This window comes from Setaria italica, chromosome IX (genome assembly GCF_000263155.2).
Source record: "Setaria italica strain Yugu1 chromosome IX, Setaria_italica_v2.0, whole genome shotgun sequence".
In the NCBI taxonomy this organism is placed as follows: Eukaryota; Viridiplantae; Streptophyta; class Magnoliopsida; order Poales; family Poaceae; genus Setaria; species Setaria italica.
The window spans coordinates 40,849,733-40,870,047 of record NC_028458.1 but is presented as its reverse complement, the minus strand read 5'-3'; the positions used below and the strand labels follow the sequence as shown (position 1 = coordinate 40,870,047).

Here is a 20,315-nt window from a genome sequence, read left to right as displayed (position 1 = left end):
CTACGTGACTGCTGACTGTGGATACTTGAGAGATCTCTCCGGGTGTGATAGCACTGGAATTCGGTGGAGGTTGGGCAACTGACAAGTCTCGAGTCTCGACTGCTGAGGTAGTGAGGTGACGCAGTCGGTGTGTGCGATGGTAAGGTTGATCCAGAATTCAACCAAACAGCAGCACGTGCTCTTTCGACCGGAAAAAAACACTATTGGGCTTTTGCGCATACGCAGTAAGCCTGCTATCAAGTTTCAGCCCACGCCCAGTGCTGACTTCAGCCCATGCCGACACATAGATGCAGCCCGCCCAAATGAATGGAGGCGCAGCGCAGTCCCCAACTCCAGCTACGCCACGCCACCACGGCAGCAAATCAGCAGCGCTTCCGTTCCGGTTCCGCTGCAGCTCAGAGATCGGCGATGTCGGGGAGCGTGGACCTCCCCGTGGTGGACCTCGCGTCCTCGGACCTCCGCGCCGCCGCCGCCTCCGTCCGCCAGGTGACCTCGCTCGATTCCCCGTGCCTTCGAACTCCCCGCGCCTCCAGCGATGTCTCTCTGCTTCGTGGGCGCAGCGACCGAGCGCGCACGCGCGTCTCTAACGAGCGATCTGGTTCGTGCAGGCGTGCGTGGAGCACGGGTTCTTCTACGTCACCAACCACGGAGTGGACCGCGCCCTGGTCGAGGCGGTGCTGGCCGAGAGCAAGGGGTTCTTCGACCTGCCGATGGAGGAGAAGTTGAAGCTGCATAGGACCAACCACCGGGGGTACACGCCGCCCTACGCCGAGAAGCTCGACGCCGCTTCCGAGTTCGTAGGTTGGATGTCTCTGGCCTCGTCTGCTTCTCCTCTGCACTTGGTGTACGAATTTTGGTCTGGGCACTAAAATTGTCACTGCTGTTGCTTAGTACATGGCAGGTGTTTTAAACTTTTAATAACGGCAAGTGGTCAGGTGGTGCCGGAGTGCCTCACCGATGGAAATTAGTACTCTTCTTAAGATTAGAAAATTTGGAGGATTTACTGTTTCCACCGGCAGTGTTTCCATAGCATTTAGTTTGTTGTTGTATAGAATGGCTCACCGGCTGTGATAGCTAAAACTGAACTAGAACCATGATGTCCCTGTTTATGTCAGAAAATATGTCGTTATTGCTCGTTTTCTCCTGGTGGTAGCTACAAAATTCATATCGTGGAACCTGCCTTGCTTCAGTTAACTGATTTGGCTGTGTGTGAAACTTGGGACTAGATACAGTGGGTTCAGGATAATTCCATGGAGAATGGATAAGTACTGAAGAACCCATTCGGCATGTCATTGTCACATGTAGCTTGAAGCTACAGCTGCATTTCATAGACTTTACCATTACCACTTACATTTCTGGTGCTTTTAGTGATATAGTTGAATCTGCTCTTAGGCGATTTTTGGAGCTTTTGACTCCTCCCTGTAATAATATACCTATGTAAGAGAAGCAGATCTTTTGCTAAAAAAATATGTTTCATAAAAAAATGTATAGTTTAATCTACTATTGCTTTTCTGAATTGTGATATTACAGGAGACCTCAAGGAGAGTTTCTACATTGGGCCTATTGGGGACAGTGATCTTCAGAATGATCTAAACCAATGGCCTTCTGAAGGTTCTTATATGCTTTGCCATCTGTTAACAACTGATAATAATGCTGTCTGTCAGCCTGCATCATATCCATGGACATCATTCATGTTATCAGTAGCCTATGCTTTTAACATTTCCTTCTTTTTTTTGGCTATCGGTAGAGCGCTTTCCGTCTTGGAAGGAGACAATGAAGTTGTACATTGCAACTGCTCTGTAAGCTTTAGAAAAACGTTGATTCCTAAAAAAGAAAGTTCTGGAAGAAACATTTATATATCTGATAAACTGTCTATTAATTATTATTATTGGTTATTCCCTATTAGGGATACTGGCGAAAGGATACTCTCTCTAATTGCTTTGGGTTTGGATTTGGATGCTGAATTCTTTCACAAAATTGGTGCATTGGACTGCCCGTCAACATTTCTTCGTTTATTACATTACCCAGGTTACAGTACTCCATTTTTTTTCTATATCAATAGGGAAGAATCAAAGTTTATTGTAATATTTTTGAAATGGCGCACTCCATTCTTGATCTTTTTTTTTGTGATTCTTCTCAAATGGTCCAGCACTTCTTTACGAATTTCTCATGCTCCCGTAGATAATTATAATAGCGAAACTACACAAATGGAAATACAGGTCTTCTTTTTTTCTTGAATGCTTAGCAAATTTGTTCTACTATAGAACATATATGGATGCCTATGTTACTCTAAAGAATTAAGAAGACATTGTCCTAGTTTTTGTTGCTTGCCTGGTTGGGGCTGGGGAGCATAACTAATGTGTCCACTAAATATTTACTGGAAAGGGCCAGTCACATATTTATACTTGCATGATCTCATTATTTTCTACTGAAACTGGTGTGAACTTAAATCCATATGTTATTAAAAAATACTTTCAATTTATTTGAACATGTTCATAGTTAGTGTACTAGCATCTGCCAGCAGATGATATGCAGAGCCGTGCACCTCTCTTGCTGATAGTTCAAAGTATCCATCTTACTGCTGTGTACTGGAGTGCAGCCTTCGTTACTGAAGGATACTCACTTAAGCAATGTGGATGTAAGGTATATAAGCTTGCTGTGTAGCTTTGTTTTCTGGTCTTCTTTTATACGGTAAGTGGGGGCACAGACAGACAAAAGCACAGGGCGTCTTTAAGTTTCTTCTAGGCACTGTAGTCTTGATAATCTGAGTGTTTTCTTTTCCTTTTGTATTATGGAGCCATTGAGCAACTTTGTGTTATGTGCTTACATAGTATTCCCATTTTATTGATTCAACACAGGTGAAGTAAATGAGTCTGATAGTGGAAACTATGGTGCATCAGCTCACTCAGACTATGGTGCAATAACTCTTTTAGTAACAGATGGTACTCCTGGCTTGCAGGTATACTATCTGTTCTGAAACAATTTAGTTCATCGCCTTCAGTTTTGTTCAAATTTTGTACCTAATCACTCATGTACTATTGCCACTCCCAAATGGAACATTAGCTCTTGTTTAATGAAGTAGACAAGGTGGCTTCATCAATCATCATATTTTGTATTATGTTATGGTTTCTTACGTTGTTAGGATTGTGCAGATATGCAGGGAGAAGGATAGGGATCCTCAGCTATGGGAAGATGTTCATCACATTGATGGGTAAATGCTCATTTTATGGATTCCATGAATAGAAACTCTAATATAGCAGTTTGGTGCCATCTACAGAGAATATTTTGTTATCTGTTAACTTCTAGACCTCTGTTTGGGTGTTCTACTGTTCTTCAGATAATTGCTTGCAGGTACAGTATGATCTTATCAGTTCTTGCGTTGCTCGTAGGGCCCTTATTGTTAATATTGGCGACTTGCTAGAAAGGTGGACAAATTGTGTTTTCAGGTATCATCCTTCATCACCTGTGTTGATTCATTATCCAAGAAAACCTTGGATATGAATTTGATTGTTATGCTTATGCGTTAACCTGTAACCTGTAGATCTACACTGCATCGTGTTGTTGCTGTTGGTAAAGAGCGGTATTCGGTGAGTATATTCACATTTCCTACTTAAAGAATTTCAGCTCGCGTTTAAGGAGCAGAATAGCCCTTTACACAGGTTTTTGAATGTGATCAGGTGGCTTTCTTTCTTGACCCAAACTCTGATACAGTGGTTGAGTGCTTGGAAAGCTGTTGCAGCGAGGCAGATCCACCGAGGTCCTCATCTCTCACCTTAACATTTGGCAGTTCCATTTGCAGTTGCTTCTCATGCTTCTAAATTTTTACATCTCTTTCAGGTTTCCACCTATCAAGAGCGGCGACTATATAACCGGGCGAATTAATTCCACATACAAATAATCATCCATCCATCACTACATGTGTAAAGCTATGCACATTCATAACAGCTTGTTACCATATTATCGTTTGATCCCGGATCTAAAATTATTTTCAAGGACACACGACGCCAGAGAGCTAAGCATGCGAACTGAATCTCCGTCTCCCCATGCCACTGCACTAACTGGATATGCTACCGCCATCCAGCGACCGCATGCATCGTCAGCAAGCAGCCGTCGTCGTTGGCGACTGGCACTGCGTCCGCGCATTTCACGCAGCGCAGTCAGGTGACAAGCGCGGGTCAGTGACTCAGCGTCACACGTTTTCAGAGCGGTTTTTTTCTCCGTCTAGACATGGGGAATACTCAACAGGTGTGCTGGTGTCTGATGCTCAACCTGTGCTGTGACAATGTTGTCGAACACTTCCTCTGAAGGAGCCAAGTCGGCAAGTCGTGCTAGCTGCTGCAATCTTTGTGACAGTATCTACCGGATGGACTTGTAAAAGCTCCTCTAGTTTGCTTCCTAGGAGGCAAGTGATTCCATTACCATCAATCCCTTTCTTTGACGGGCGAGATGGGCAGGCATCTCGATCGGTTCACAGTTTCATACCTGTTGAACACGACCAATCGATCTGCCATCTAGAAGAAGGTTGGCATGCTCGAGCAGTAGGCATCAGACCATCAGTGAGACACACTCTCTTGCCCTAGAAGGCTACAACAGAAGCGTGTACTGCACTAACTCAGTCCGTATGTATCCGAAAGATTTCTTGTTTGAGTCTCGAGTAGGCTTTGTTAAGCACACCACATGCGACTCAGTCTGAAACAGTGAGATCCGTTCGGAAACTTTGGCAGCCAGCTCGTTGGCGGGAAGCATGACTTGGGAGTTGATGAGGAACGGTCAAAAGGGTTGCGCGAATCGTGCCAGTTGATTAGCTACCAGGTGAAACTGATAGGCAACCAGGTGAAAGCTCTAGCCGGCTTTGGCCAGGAGCCCAGGACTGACGACCAGTCCATTGGTCAGCTTGACAGGACAAATCGGAGAGCCACACCAGTCGCAGCGCAACGCGCAGGTCAATGCCAGGCGTTGAGGCGTTCTCTCCTCTCCTGGGTTGGTAATCGTCTAGAGAGACAACCGCACAAACAGCTGCTATGACCGCAACACCACATTGTCACCGGAAAACTACTCGTGAACAACACTCTCTCTTTGGTTACCCAACAATTACAGTTAGCATTGAACCTTAATCCTCGAGTGGTGCTGATACGATTCATGTGATTATTGTCCTGACGTGGCCAGGACAAAGTTTAATCTATGTATTTCAAGTACCGTGATGGAGTCACAAATCAAATAGGCGAGGCGTGCAGGTCACCTTGCACTTTACGAGTTCTTTCCTTAGTCAGATAGTTGATAATTCGTCTAATACAGAGTCAGACGACAGATTGCCCTCAGGCAAAGTCCATGGGTCCTTTAGGGCGCCACGTTGGCATCCTCTAACCCCCTGTGCACTTACAAGCCGGGAGAAGTTTCTCCAGCGCCAAAATGGAAGAATTCCGAAACCGAATATTAAATTGTTCAAGAGAAATGTTGAGGAAGAAAAAATAGTAGCGCAAATGATCCGTAGGTTGTTCTTTTCCTCACTTCCACCAAAATGGGAGTTATATCCTACAAAAAGGCAAAATGTGGACAGAATTGCTTAAAATGACTAAATCAGCGTGCATATCTAATGCACGTTGAAATTAACGGATTGTCTTCAAGGTGTTTGCCCTTTTGAATATCTCATAAATTTGACCGAACTTTCTCATCAAACTTTGCAGGGATATATTAAAATTAAAGTTTCACACCCTTCGATTTTTAATATGAAATATCCCTCATTCTCCGTAATTGGTCCACCTGTGGTCCAAGATACGTATGGCACGTATGATTGCTATAGTAAGCACTATTATTACAGAATAAGTTTAGCTGACTTTATTTTCCTTGAGCTCAAAAAAAATAGTTGACATTTAGTAGAGCTGTTAATTAGTTTCTGATGAAGTAACCTGTTCATTATATATCATATCTGGATATTTAAACTTAGTTTCCTCTCTGTACAAGATTCCCAGAACTTTGCCTAATGTTCCTTCAAAAATTCTTATAGATTTGATGGTACAACATGTTGGCTAGGATGGCGGCTGTTAACAGCTTAAATGTTAGAAGGTTGTTAATGTTCTATGAAAAATATTAGTTGACCAACGTTGTACCAAGCCAAGTCAATATAAGGGAAAATCTATCAAAGATACACATAATTTAAGTCAGCGTAAAGGGGGGAAATTCAAAGCAAACATTAAAATTTTAATTTCTACAGCAAATGAGGAATGTAGAAGGTAGATGGTTTACAGTATTTGTACAAATATTAGTGAAATATTAACTAAATTGTTAGGACATTTTTATTCCTATTCAATAATAAATATTGCCTTCAGTCCAAACAAGGAACATGATAAAACAACGTGATGGTGCTAAAAGTAGCTAAAACAAATATAAATGAAAAAAATGAAAAATTAATAAACTTCTCACTCAGTGATCCATTTAAAAAGCGTGTATATGAGCGTATGCATTTGTAATGTGTTTTTGGAAAAAATGAGCATGTACTTTTTTGGTATTATTTGAAATACACAACATGCATGTGAATTTCATGTATGTTGCCAATTTTTCATAAATTATTTAATTATTTGTTTTTTTGGTAACCATCTAGATAATTTCATCTCGTTTTTGTACTAAACCTCCGAGTTTATTCGCTAAAAGGAAAAAAAATGAATCATTCTAGAAGGTCATCAAGAGTGCATGCAATTTGTTATGCTATGTCTTGACCTACAAATGGATGGACAAATTTGATGTTATGACATTAATGTGTGACGAGGTAGAGGGAAAAATAATATATCAAAACTCAAAACACCAATACTATACAAGTCTACGTGCCTAAAGTCAAAATAACAAAATAGTACAATATTAAAGCCAGAAAACAAGTTGAAGTTCTCAACATATCTTTCTTGCACAATTTCATATAAAGTGAAAAGACGAGAAAGAATCGGTAGAACACACCTTGAAAGAAGGATTAAACAAGCATTGACCCCATTTTATTAGCCATTTTGCAACCCTCTTTTCTCCTGTCCTCCTAAACCCGACAACGAATTCTAAAAGTACTATCTTTTTGTTATAGAAACTACATAATCCAAATCAACCTAGGGGGTGTTTGGGAGGAGGGGGCTAAATTTTAGCCCCCGTCACATCGAATGTTTGGACACTAATTAGAAGTATTAAATCTAGACTAATTACAAAACTAATTACACAACCTCTAGGCTAAATCGCGAGACGAATCTATTAAGCCTAATTAGTCCATAATTTGATAATGTGGTGCTACAGTAAGCATTCACTAATGATAGATTAATTAGGCTTAATAGATTTGTCTCGCGATTTAGCCTATGCCTAGGGGTTCTGCAATTAGTTTTGTAATTAACTTATATTTAGTCCTCCTAATCAGTATCCGAACATTTGATGTGATAGTGCTAAAGTTTAGTCCCTGATATCCAAACGCGGGCCTAGACTTTCATAATCTAATCCATATATAATTAATCGCGTAATTAGCCAACAAATTTCATGATGGTAGTAGCCGTGCCCGTGCATGGCCTGGAATCCCCTGTATAAATACCTTCCCGCCCTGCTCCACTTCTCCTCACCCCCTTCAGGCTTCAGGCCTTCCCTTCACCCTCTCACCCCTCTCTCCCTCTCGCTCCATTTGTCACCTTCCATCCGGACAACCGGGGGCGATCCAACTGAGCCCGCCGCGTAGGTTCCCGAAGCCTGGTCCTCGAGCTAGGGGACGCGCGATATACAACAACTAACGCCCCGTGCGCGCGCGTCGTACGTGGTGATCCGCGGCCGGCCGAGACCGGCTGCGAGCGTGGGTGTCAGCCACTCCGCGGCTAGACGACGAGCGCTTCCGTCTGAACTAATCCCAGCTCCGAATCCTTTGTTAATCCCCTCCGATCTCTCTTTTGCATCGATCCATCATATCCATTTCCGCCTATAAATTCAGCCTTTTGCTAGCGTTTGAATCCCCCCTTGGTTCCCTCCAAAACCTCTCTGCGCGCACACGTGCAGCGGAAGAAGCGTCCAGCCGCCATGTGTGAGGGGCTCGTCGGCCAGCTGTTGCCGCCGTGCCTGTGCAATGCCAAGGACGGCGGCGCTGGGGATGGCCGTCGGGTTGGTGTGGTCGTTGTCTCTCCGGACGTTTCTGTCGTTGTCGCGAACGACTCGACGACCGTGGCAACGTGGAAGCAGCCGCCGCCGCCGCCGGTCTTGGCCGACAGGCCGTCGTTGACCAGTGGCCCGACGAGCGAGGCAGCGTCGATCTTGCGGCTGTCATTGCCGATGATCATGACGGGCCTCATACTCTACGTCCGGCCGATGATATCGATGCTCTTCCTTGGCCGACTCGGCGAGCTCGCCCTCGCCGGCGGTTCCCTCGCCATCGGCTTCGCCAACATCACGGGCTACTCGGTCCTCTCCGGCCTCGCCACGGGCATGGAGCCGGTGTGCGGTCAGGCCGTGGGCGCCAGGAACCTCCCCCTCGTCGGCGCCACCATGCAGCGGATGGTGCTCCTCCTCCTCGCGATGTCCGTGCCCGTCGCCTTCCTCTGGGCGCACATGGAGCCGCTGCTCCTGCTGTGCGGCCAGGACGCGGCCATCGCCGCCGCCGCGCAGCGCTACATTCTGCTCTGCCTCCCGGACCTCCTCTTCCAGTCGTTCCTCCACCCTCTCCGCATCTACCTCCGGACCCAGTCCATCAACTTCCCGCTCACCGCCTGCGCCGTGCTCACCGTCGCCATGCACCTCCCCGTCAACTACGTCCTCGTCTCGGTCCTCGGCTTCGGCGCCGGTGGCGTCGCCCTCGCCTCCGCCTTGGCCAACCTCAACCTCGTGCTCCTCCTCCTCGCCTACATCTACTTCTCCGGCGTGCACCGCGCCACCGGCGGCTTCACCCTATCCGAGAAGCTGTTCAAGGACGTCACCGGGTGGATGCGGCTGGCCCGGCTCGCCGTCGAGAGCTGCGCCAGCGTCTGCCTAGAGTGGTGGTGGTACGAGATCATGATCCTTCTCTGCGGCCTCCTGGCCAACCCTAAGGCCACCGTCGCGTCCATGGGGGTGCTCATCCAGACCACGTCCCTGCTCTACATCTTCCCGTCGTCGCTCAGCTTCGGCGTGTCTACGCGCGTCAGCAACGAGCTCGGCGCGAACCGCCCGGCAGCGGCGCGCGCCGCCGCCCGCGCGGGCCTCGCCCTGAGCGCACTCCAGGGCGTCGCCTCGTTCCTGTTCGCCGTGTCTGTGCGCGACGCGTGGGCGCGCATGTTCACCTCGGACGCCTCCATCCTGGCGCTCACGGCGTCGGTGCTGCCCATCCTCGGGCTGTGCGAGCTCGGCAACTGCCCGCAGACCACCGGGTGCGGGGTGCTCCGCGGGAGCGCGCGCCCCAAGGACGGCGCGCGCATCAACCTCGGCGCGTTCTACGGCGTCGGCACGCCCGTGGCCGTGGCGCTGGCGTTCTGGGCGGGGCAGGGATTCAGGGGCCTCTGGCTCGGCCTCCTCGCCGCGCAGGCCGCCTGCGTCGCCGTGATGCTCGTGGTGATCTCCCGCACGGACTGGGTCAGCCAGGCCGAGCTCGCGCAGGTGCTCGCCGGAGTGGCCGCGCCCCGCGACAATGTGAACGGAGACGACGGTGGGAAAGACACGGCGCCGCGTTTCAAGGTTGCGGCGCCCCATGGCGACGAGGACTCCAGCTTGCTCATCACGGTGCAGAGCTGACCGGCGATAAACCTTGACAACGACGGCCGTCTACGTATGAATCACGGTGACTAGCTGGTATGGTAGCCCTGGTATATAGTAGGTGTGAAGTGAAACAAGATTTTTGCAGTCTTGACATTTTTTTGGGGAGGCGTTCTTACGAGCTGGTGTGCCTCCCTAGCAAAAGTACGTGTACCACGTTATTGCAGAAAAACACCTGAGACTTTGAGGTGAAAAAGCTGGGTGTTTCCTGTAATTACGTGGCCGTATTAGGTGTGTTATCTAGGTGGCCTGGATGCCGACATATTTTTATACCTTCTTTAATTGTTTGTTCCCCGTTGTATGATGGATACTTACATGCACGCAAAATACAGAGATGATGCTATATCAATTTTTCAAAGAAATTCTTAAACGCAACATATCAGCTGTGTGCTCCTTCATCATTATAGATATTTGAGTTTTGGGCAACATCGGATCATGCAAGCATTTAAAATTTTTGACTGATAGTAAGTTTTAAAATATTTTGTTTGAAAAAGTTAAAAATCGTAAATGTAGCTAGATTTTGTCTTCAACATACTTTCATAATCTTATAAATCTGTTAGATTTTTAAAGGAGTGATTACAACTATCTAGGTCTAACTATGAAAGAACTTGATCTACAAGTAATGTATTCTCAATTATTTCAAATGACATGTAGGTCAACACGTAATTCGTGTGGCTGATATGTGGGTCCATGCAAATTGTTGTAGGTTTATGGAACGGATGCTTCTAATGGTGGTAGATTTATGAAACCAATCCTAGAAAATTGTAGTTCCTTGATAGTTAGGTAGGCACAAATATTCGCAGTTTTGTGAAATTATTACTATTCTTTAAATAGAAGATCAAAATAGCACCTCAAGGATTAGGCAAATAAAGTATATACTAACCACACGCATTCTGCCCATGAACAGACTTAGGTCAACACGTTTCGAGAAATTATGAGAAAGGTATCTCTGCATGCACTTTTAGGCGCATTTCTTTCCTATGATATTCGTCCAACCATCGGATTTCTCAACTATGCATGATTCATGTCACCGTTGGTTTCAAAATTAATGGTCCGGATAGACCATACGTTGAAATACACATTTTTAAAAAAAAATCCATGTTCTCAAATTACCACTCAACATTTTTGCGGAACACAAAACCTTCCGTACGCCGCCGTTCAATTCAGAAGCCGAACGGCATTCAGTGGATTGGCACGACCCGTTCTTACTACGGCACGGTAAAAATAGGGCCGGGCAACCTAACTCATCAACCACCACCACCGTACGTACCACGCACGTCCGCGCTTACGCGCGACGCCCGGTGTTTGACGGGCCTTGGATGACGTATCGCGTACGTGCGCGTCGCTGTCACGCGCGGTGTCGGCGGGGGACGCACCAGGCGGCTGCCGCCCCGGCCGCCGGCACGTAGACGCGCACGCACACACGGCCGCGCCGCGGGCGCGCGCAGGTGAGAACGAACAGAACGTTGGCGCAAGTAGAATTCTCCAGTGATCTCCATGGCCGTGTGCGAGAAGCAGCGCTGACCGCGCGCCCCCGCCAAACCTACTACCGCGCTGCACCACTAGCTGCCGATCGAGTACTCTACTTAATTTAGCCACTAACTAGCTAGATTTAGCGTTGTGTTCTCGCATGCCGGCTGCTCGCTGACATGTTCTCGCGTGCACACTGGCGCACGTCGAGCTCATCGATGACAACAATCATGGCGCCCATAGTTCAACGCGCACGAATTAATAAACTTGTATTTTAAGTTGAGTTTATTTCTGTCGGGATAGATCCCAGTGCTTCCGAGCAGGGAAGGAAGAAGGCGAAATCCTACTATAATTTTCCTGTAATCCTACTGGAACTCATACCATGCTTATAACCGACCAGTAATTCCACTTCCTGAAGTACATAAACGAGGGCAGAGATCCCTAGATCGGTAGGCGAAGACCTTATAGAACCATAACAGAGGACCACAACAAAGGACCAAATCCTCAATATCAAATAACACCCAAGCGCAGGGCGCAATATACAACACCCCAAATAGGACGTAAGGTATTACGCTACTCTGCTGGCCTGAACCTGTATAAATTCGTGTCTTGTGTCCTCACTTTTACCATCAAGTTCCAGGTCCGGCGATCCCCCACCAACCAATCTACTAACTCAGGATACCCCTTAGTAGGTTATCAGGTATAAAACACCGACATCTGGCGTGCTAAGGGTGATCGTCGAGATCATCGAGAGAGCTTGAAAGACCTCATCAAGATCAATCTACTCTGCAAGACAAGAATGTTGTTCTCCCATCCAATCGATGACTCGGTGTGCAACTGCTCAGAGTCCGAGGCGAAGTCGCCGGATAGGCTAATTCCAAGATAACATCTGTTCTCGCTGAATTGGAATTTGCAACGGAGTGCGGAGTGAAGCAATTCATCAGCCCCTGATCGTCTCCAAGCATCAAGATCGAGATGGAATAGAATTGGACGACGTCAAGATGGAATCCTACAGGGAATCGATTTCCTTAGTCGAGTTCGAAGCGGAGACCAGCTTTGTTGATCAGAGATGGAAAAACACGCCAAGCATCAACGAGTATTGTTGATCCGAGATGTGATTGACTACTCCTGCAAGGGCAGGACATCTACGCCAGCTCGCTAACGACTACTTCAACTACTCATCTCGACTAGAAAACTAGTCAAGGACGGTCTACTTCAACTACTCGTCTTGACTAGAAAACTAGTCGAGGGCGAGTTCCACGTTGAAAGCATCTAGGCCCATAATTTGAGTTTTGGTAATAAATAACAACCCCTTGAGGCTAATATTTTTCAATGAGTAATATTGAGTGTAGATTAGTCCCGTGGATGAGTTGTGGCCATGATTCTTAGTATGGTGACATTCAAATTTGATTTGATGATGGAAGGCTCAAGGCAAAGGTATAAAATAGGGTTTTTCCTTTTTTCCAGTCAAATAGACGCTTAGTGGATGAACAATATGATCGGTTTTAATAGGATAGGTGGCCGTACTATTAAGAGAGGTCAATTCTCCTATTGCTTGAGGGTTCTATAGTGCCTCTTTGCTCAAAAGAATGCATTGCATATCAAAGTTTTGATCTAAGATGAGCATATGGTTTCTTTTATATTGAAAAGATCTCTTTTGATAGAGTTTCTGCGCCATCGGCGGACGGTTCGCCGTTCATTTAGTGAATGGTCCGCTAAGGGCCTCCAGAAACTATTTCTGCCAGGTGTTTGAACCGCGGACGATCCGCAGTTCATTTAGCGGACAGTCCGCTAAGGGCCTCCAGAAACTATTCCTGCTGGGTGTTTGAACTACGGACGGTCCACTGGGCACGGACGGTCCGTGACTTGTACTGCGGATGATCCACGATCCCGTAACGGTTTTTCTCTGACACGCATTCAATGCCAATAGAGCCGTTGGACTTTGTACGACGGACAGTCCGCGTCTTGTACTGCGGACGGTCCGCGGTTTCCCAGTTTTGCACGAAATTTTACTATAATGGCTAGTTTTGGTGGTGGGGGTTATAAATACCCCCCACCGGTTGTTGGAGCTCTCTCTTGGTTCTTTGAACTACATTTATGATCTTTTGAGTCTCTCTCCACCTCTTACTTACTTGCATTGAATTGAGATTGCTTTCTAGTGAGTTTGAGAGGCTTCTAGTGCATTGCATTGATTTCTTGAGCTTTGGGGCACTAGGGAGTCTTCAAGCAAGCGTCAATTGGCTTATTACTCTTGGAGGTTGCCGCCTCCTAGATGGCTTGGAGCTTGTGGAGTTGTTGAGCACTTCAAGGAGATTGTGAAGTTGCTCCAGCTATTCTTGTGAGAGGTTTTGTGCTCACCTCATCGGAGTGGTGAAGAGCAACTCTAGTGAAACGAGGTTTGGAGAGGTTCTTTGATTTAATTCGGCTTAAACATCAAGCGGTGTCTTGATAGAGAAGCGATTGAATCATTGAATCCACCTCATTGAATCCACCTCAACGTGGATTAGGGGTGACTGGCAAGTCATCGACACCATGGGAAAACATCGGTCTCTCTCTCTGTTGTCATCTTGCTCTCTACCTTCGTAGTAGTACTTACTTCAAGTGAATGCTTTCATCTATCTTGTTTTATTTCTTGTCATCCTAGCTCATGTTGACATACCTAGTAGTAGATTTACTAGTTGTTGCTTATCTTGTGGGTTTCTAATTAAAGTTTATTAAGTATTGTATTTTAGCTTAAAACCGCCTATTCACCCCCTCTAGCCAGTATCCTAGATCCTACACACGTGATCAACAACTAGTCGGAATCGACTCCGACTAGTTGGCTACATCAATAATCGATACGGCTTCGTCGACAATCATCCACGAATCAAGCTAAGTCACTTTTTAAATTATTTTATATAACTTTTCTAATTATTTTATATAACTTTTCCGGCTTGTTTTCTGCGTGCAGGGCAACACACCGAGTACTTTTTTGTGTACGCCTCTCGACGGTTATTACCCTTCAGAGCTACACCTCGCCGACTATTCTTGGGTCATATTGACCGAAAACCATAGGCTTGGTACACTGAATTACGAAGGCTATCGCTACGGGTTTGGTGCACTGAGTTTTGGAAGCTCCGCCACATGCTTGGTACACCGAATTAGGAGGTTTTGCCACAAAGTTTGGTGCACTGAGTGCTGGAGGCTCACATCGGCTACACCCTAAGGAGGTACAAATTCTATGCGCGGCAACATACGTCTCCTCGCCAAAAAGACAGAAAAGTCTCAATGACTACCTTACACGCAATTGCGTAGTATTTTTGTGCAATGCCGATTACTTATTTTAAATGTCTTCTCTTAGTGGTCACTAATATCCTCGAGCAGAACACGCCTTAATTAGTGATAGCCTCGGATCTTCTGTCATGCCTAAACACTAGGACACGAGATAAAGATCTCTGTAGCAGCAGTGCCCGTGCACGTACACGAGACAAAGATCTCATATGTAGTGGCAATGGCTAAACAGGTACTAACAGTCTAAACATAATAGGATAACTACTCGAGAAAAATATGGCCGAAACAAGAGTATGACATATAACATTTACATTACATTCATCACTGAATAAATTTCAGTAGTTTCAATATTCCACAATATGCTACATAATGTATGCATCACTTTTTTCAGGTCAAGCTTCGGCGACGACTCTTCAGGACACTCAGCGTCTCTCCAATGGCTCCGCTAGCTCCCAGACTCGGGGGCTAAGCGTCAATTACTACTTGGAATATCTCCAGTGGCTCAGCTAGCTTCCAAGCTCGGGGGCTAAGTGCCAATAACTATTCAACGTGGCTTTTACGGCTCACCTGGCGCATAAGCTCGAGAGCTGGACGCCAGCCCCCGCAAAACTACTCGGATGATGACTTGCGTGAAGGCTAAAGCTCGCTAGACCCTTGAAATGATTATTTAATCATTCCAAGGCTCGGGGGCTGATGAGCTACACCCAATAGTTGATTTTTTCAAGACGAAGAAAGAATCTCAGCCTGATTCTTCGATTCAACCTAAGGCTCGGGGGCTACTCCATATGGAGTGCGACTTCTGCCGCCCTCCATATCATATTTCAAAGATGAAGATTACAAAATCAAGACGATCAAGGGCTTGAGCACACCATAACCTCATGATAGCTTTGAGGACTTTGAAGATTCAGCTAGACAAAGTACTCGAAAAGCACCAAAACTACTCAGCGAGTATCTGAAAAGTACTCTGCTGCATTCGACTGTGAAGCGCTCGGGGGCTTATCGGGGATAAATCCCCAATACCCGCAGGGAAGGAAGAAGGTGGAATACTACTAGAATTCTCCTGTAATCCTACTATAACTCATACCATGTAATCCTACTAGGACTCCTCCTTGTAACCGACTAGTAATCCCGCCCCCTGGAGTATATAAAGGAGAGTAGGGGTCCCTAGATCGGTAGGCAAAGACCTCATAAAACCACAACGGAGCACCACAACAGAGGTCCAAATCCTCAATACCAAATAACACCCTAGCGTAGGGTGCAATATACAACACCCCAAATAGGATGTAGGGTATTACGCTACTCTGACGGCCCACATTTGTATAAGTCCGTGTCTTGTGTCCTCGCTTTTACCATCAAGTTACAGGTTTGGTGATCCTCCATCAACCAATCTACTACCTCGGGATACCCTCGGTAGGTTACCGGGTATAAAACACCGATATTTCTCGCCATTTTGCATTATTTGCACCACACAAAGAAGACCAGTTAAGCTCTCATCCAGTACATTCCCGTCTGTTGCTCAAGTTAAGAAAGTATGCTCCGATCCCGTGTGTACGCATGCATCGACAATAGTTGCTAGCCGTCTTGCTGAAACACGATCGCAGGTCGACACTTGGAGAGTTGTCAAGTACGTGGCGTCATTTTCAGAACCAGGTTGTACATGGGTAAAATGCACAATTGCTCAGTCTTGAGGTCTTGATTAATTACCTTTTATTTGCTCTACACGTACTGTATATAACCGGGCTTGTGTTGTCGCGATTTCTTTATCTTGCTGTCAATTCAAAGCGTAAGGGCCAGAGGGATCAATCTGTGATTGGTGCAGTGGATGCATTTGTATACTTCTCTGAATCCAATCATGGATCTCAGCATACAATATTGATGGCTAATCCAGATCGTCTACGCATAGCTGCATATTCTGAGGTTTGAAAAGGAATAATCTTGCTAATGTAATGCCCTACGTAAGGAATGAAAAGGATTCTGTTGTATGTGAATTTCCATGCTTTCGCTTTTTTCTTTTAACCTCTGAACATTGAGTACGTAGACAGCCGATCCATGCTTTTATTTGTACTTTTCAACTAGATTGATGGATCATGGACGGCAGCCATACGAACTTGAAAAGTACATTAAGCTATAGCTAAAAGGAGCATACAGCGCCCACGGCTTATGGTGCCCTAAAAGAGTAAAATAACCATACGAGTAGTCCTAAGATCAGAGGCAAACTGCGGCAAATCGGTGGATCTTCAGAATGTGATCGTCGACGCATGCTTCACTTCCATTGGTCCTTCAAGTGGCTGAAACGTTTGCATCCACCAGCTCAACGCCCCCAGAACGATAAAAGAAACTGCGGATCAGTACTACATGCAAGGAGAGTGGCTTACTGTGCACATATCAAAGTACAGCGCTCGTTACCTAAACAATTCAGAGTACAGCGCTTTTAATCTTGGCCTTTCTGAAGCGCAACGAGCAAATGCAGGCGTAATAGAAAATGCTTGATGCAGGCCGGGTATATCAGAAGCTTCGAAATAGTTTCTGCGTATGCTTATCTGGTAAGTCCGTTGACATTTTAATGCATAATGCATGGTAGAGTAGTAGATGGAGAAGTCCTATTTTTAATCGGTTGACTATTTGGGAGATGTATCCCAAGATGTGCCGTTGTTTAATGTCATATGGGAGGCAAGCTGGGAAATGCCTATCTGCAAGGTTGCAGGCCGGCACGCTGACATGACACGCGTTCGTTTGCAGGATGAACAGCTAACACCCCGGCCAAGGCGCAAGCCGTTATAGTGTAGATGGTTCCTTCCAATTAGGACTCGCTGACCCTTCTGATGATGCATGGCTGTTTGACCATGCATGGGAGAACTAAAACTAGAGACATTCAGCTCTTAAAGCATGTGAGGTGTGGGTGTACAAACTCACCACACACGTAGATTGATCACTAACAGTATTTTGACTAGTTTCTTTATTTTGGAAGAAAATATTCCTAGGCATTCTTGTTTTCCCGCCTGTTTTTATCCCTGGCATTCAGTCATGGCATTTCAAGTGCGTGTAATATTTGCCACACTTGCAAAAGAACAACATGATTCTATGCAAATAGACACGCATTAAAAAAATACTAACTTTCATATATGGGATCTTAATCACCTTTAGAATCTTTATATAGTAGCAAACATGTCGCAACTGAATGTGTACATCTGTGTTACTCTTATCTGCAGAGCTATATGGACGGGAAGAAGGCACAACGGGCCACTATTAAACATGCACGGATCGTCGCCGTTATTGGTTTGCAAATTGGCCTCTAGCTCCCAGAAAGGAGACATAGACCATACAAACCGATAGGGCCATTTGCGGCAAATCGATTAACATATGTTAGATTGGCGCTTAAGCACATCAAAGAAGCCAACATGTGCAAATTCATAATGTTGTAAAATACTAGAAGCCTACAATTATATGGCTAATCTACTATTCTTTTTCGAAAGGGTAATCTGCTATATTATTAAACGTACAGATAAGCTCAGACCTATCATGCATGAAGTGCTTTAATTTACTGTTGACCAAGAGCTTGAAAAAATAAGCAAGGTTAGGCATGGCGTTCATGAGAGATATTCTGACGACTCCAAGCATGCCACTTAACATCATTTCCAATCTTTAATTGGTTGATTAAAAATCAGGCATTTATGTAGCGATGCAGACAGATGACATCACAATCCGGCCAGCATGGTCGCATGCATGATAACCAATGATAAGCTCAGACCACGATCATATATATAATATCTTCCCCGTCCACCTATTTATTTTCTTTTTACATTGTACTAGGGTAGACACAATACCACCTAATTTTATACATCTGGATATATATATAAATGTGCATATATTTTCCGTACATGTTTGCTCAATGTTTTATTGACTGAGTTTGCAGGTAGGCATTGCATCTGTTTTAGTGTTATGTGTAATAGGGTTATGAAGGCCTAACTCTTTTTTTAGAAAATTGAATGGTTTCCGGCCTCTGCAACCGCACACAGCCAAGTGAAAACCTAACTCTAACAGAGTAATATTTCTTTCAAATCACATGTACATGTGGCTAATCCATTCCTATATATAGTTGACGTTGGTGCAATACATCTTGAGTTATTATAAAGAAATCCACACAAGTCGCACAAAAGAAAACTCTCTACTACAAATATCAGGAAACAATATATATGTTTTTTATAGGAAACATATAGATAGATAGTCATCATGTGGGTAGCTCGTTGACATTAGAACGAATAGTACCATGTCTCAAGATGGCAAGCATTGCTATATGAAATGAAACACGCTACTAACAAGTGGCACAAGAGATCAGATCCATAAAGAGGGCAGATACGAGGCGGCCAATGGAACTTTGGATCTCATCATCATAGTTCTAGATTCCCTGAACTAAGCCACAAAACATAATACGCATCTATGCAGATCACTGGTTCGCTGTGGCACTGTGAAACCTTGCCATTTGATGCAAGTCACTGTCCAGATTCTGCAAACCGGGCCAGTTGTACACAATGTAAATTATTACTCTCTCTTTCGTCCATTGACATCTTATCCACTTCGGTGTATAAATATTCTTAAGTAAATTTCACCAGCGGTCCTTCAACGTGGCCGAAGTTCTCATCCTGATTCCGGTACTCTCAAAATACACATTGCAATCCTTAAACTTATCCCAAACTCTCATTCTAGTCCCGATACTTTCGAAATACACATAACAGTCCCTAAACTTGTCCTGAGCTCTCATTCAGGTCCATAAACTTGTTCCGAGCGCTCATCTGGGTCTATAAGGTTGTGCCGAGCTCTCATCCACTAGAACTTTGAGTTAGATTTGAACTTGGTTTCAAATCCTCATGAATTCTTTTATCAATTTTGAATGGGATTTGAACTTGGTTTCAATTTCTCATGAATTTCGGAATGAATTTGAGTGGGATTTGAACTTTTAGGATTTGAATCCCACTCAAATTGATCTAAAGTTCATAAGTATTTCAAAACAAGTTTGTATCACATTCAAAACTAATCAAAATTTCATGAGGATTTTAAACTAAGTTCAAATCCCACTCAAAGTTTTAGTGGATGAGAACCCAGGACAAGGATGAGAACTCGGGACAAGTTTAGGGATGGTCGTCATGTGTATTTTGAGAGTACCAGGATCAGGATGAGAGCTCGAGACACATTCGAGGATCAGGATGAGAGCTCATGATAAGTTTAAGGACCATTATGGGCATTTTGAGAATACGGGGATCGGGTGAGAACTCGGGACAAGTTTAATGACCACTGTTGAAATTTACTCAATATTATTCACAGGACAAAATAAATGTACCGTACTTGGCAAATTGGAATGGAAACAAGTTGTTTACTGTGTGTTGATGAGAAGTAGAGAGATTGCTGCTGGTCGGTGTGCCTTCTCTGCAGAGACATCGGCGTGTCATTTAGTTTGGCCGCCTTCGTTAGCCGTCACTCACGAGCAATCCAAACTGCATGCATGCATCTTGCAGCTAGATTGATGTCGGTTTTGTCGGACATATTGCATGCACACAATGCAATCTAAAGCAACAAAGAAGAAGCACCAAACATCGCAGCTAGCTTAGACAGATAGGGGTTTGACTCTTGCATCGCACATTATCCTCCATCGATCTCCTGAAATCATGGCTTCCATACAACGCTTAGCACAAATTATGGCTGTTGCAAGCTCCAAAGTTATGTCAACGTACTTTAAAATGTACTTTATCTTCAATTTTTTTATTTACTCTTCGGCTATGGTCAGCGCTGTCCGTTGTCCTTTCGAAAATTTGTTGGATAAGGTAGGGGATGAGACTGGGGCAGGGTCGGTTTCA

At 45.1% G+C, this 20,315-nt stretch overlaps 2 protein-coding genes across 2 annotated transcripts; both read left to right on the top strand.

Annotated features, from left to right (window-relative positions):
- Window positions 1–313: 313 nt before the first annotated feature.
- LOC101769606 (2-oxoglutarate-Fe(II) type oxidoreductase) lies at window positions 314–4,026 on the top strand. The gene is made up of 11 exons (XM_004983816.3): window positions 314–486; window positions 609–801; window positions 1,531–1,611; window positions 1,748–1,799; window positions 1,907–2,028; window positions 2,859–2,959; window positions 3,153–3,211; window positions 3,390–3,446; window positions 3,542–3,587; window positions 3,678–3,757; window positions 3,838–4,026. The coding sequence occupies exons 1-11, from the start codon at window positions 409–411 to the stop codon at window positions 3,896–3,898; spliced, it is 930 nt and encodes a 309-aa protein (XP_004983873.1). The 5' UTR covers window positions 314–408; the 3' UTR covers window positions 3,899–4,026.
- A 3,575-nt stretch (window positions 4,027–7,601) lies between these two features.
- On the top strand, window positions 7,602–10,013 carry LOC101780418 (protein DETOXIFICATION 49). The gene has a single exon (XM_004986805.3). The coding sequence runs from the start codon at window positions 8,026–8,028 to the stop codon at window positions 9,703–9,705; it is 1,680 nt and encodes a 559-aa protein (XP_004986862.3). The 5' UTR covers window positions 7,602–8,025; the 3' UTR covers window positions 9,706–10,013.
- The last annotated feature ends 10,302 nt before the right edge of the window (window positions 10,014–20,315 follow it).

Excerpts from the sequence above, each read along its gene's own strand:
- LOC101769606 (XM_004983816.3), top strand. The coding sequence starts at position 409 with ATGTCGGGGAGCGTGGACCTCCCCGTGGTGGACCTCGCGTCCTCGGAC. Across the intron at positions 487-608 it reads CCGCCGCCTCCGTCCGCCAG|GCGTGCGTGGAGCACGGGTT; the intron begins GTGACCTCGCTC and ends TGGTTCGTGCAG. Across the intron at positions 2,029-2,858 it reads TCGTTTATTACATTACCCAG|GTGAAGTAAATGAGTCTGAT; the intron begins GTTACAGTACTC and ends GATTCAACACAG.
- LOC101780418 (XM_004986805.3), top strand. The coding sequence starts at position 8,026 with ATGTGTGAGGGGCTCGTCGGCCAGCTGTTGCCGCCGTGCCTGTGCAAT.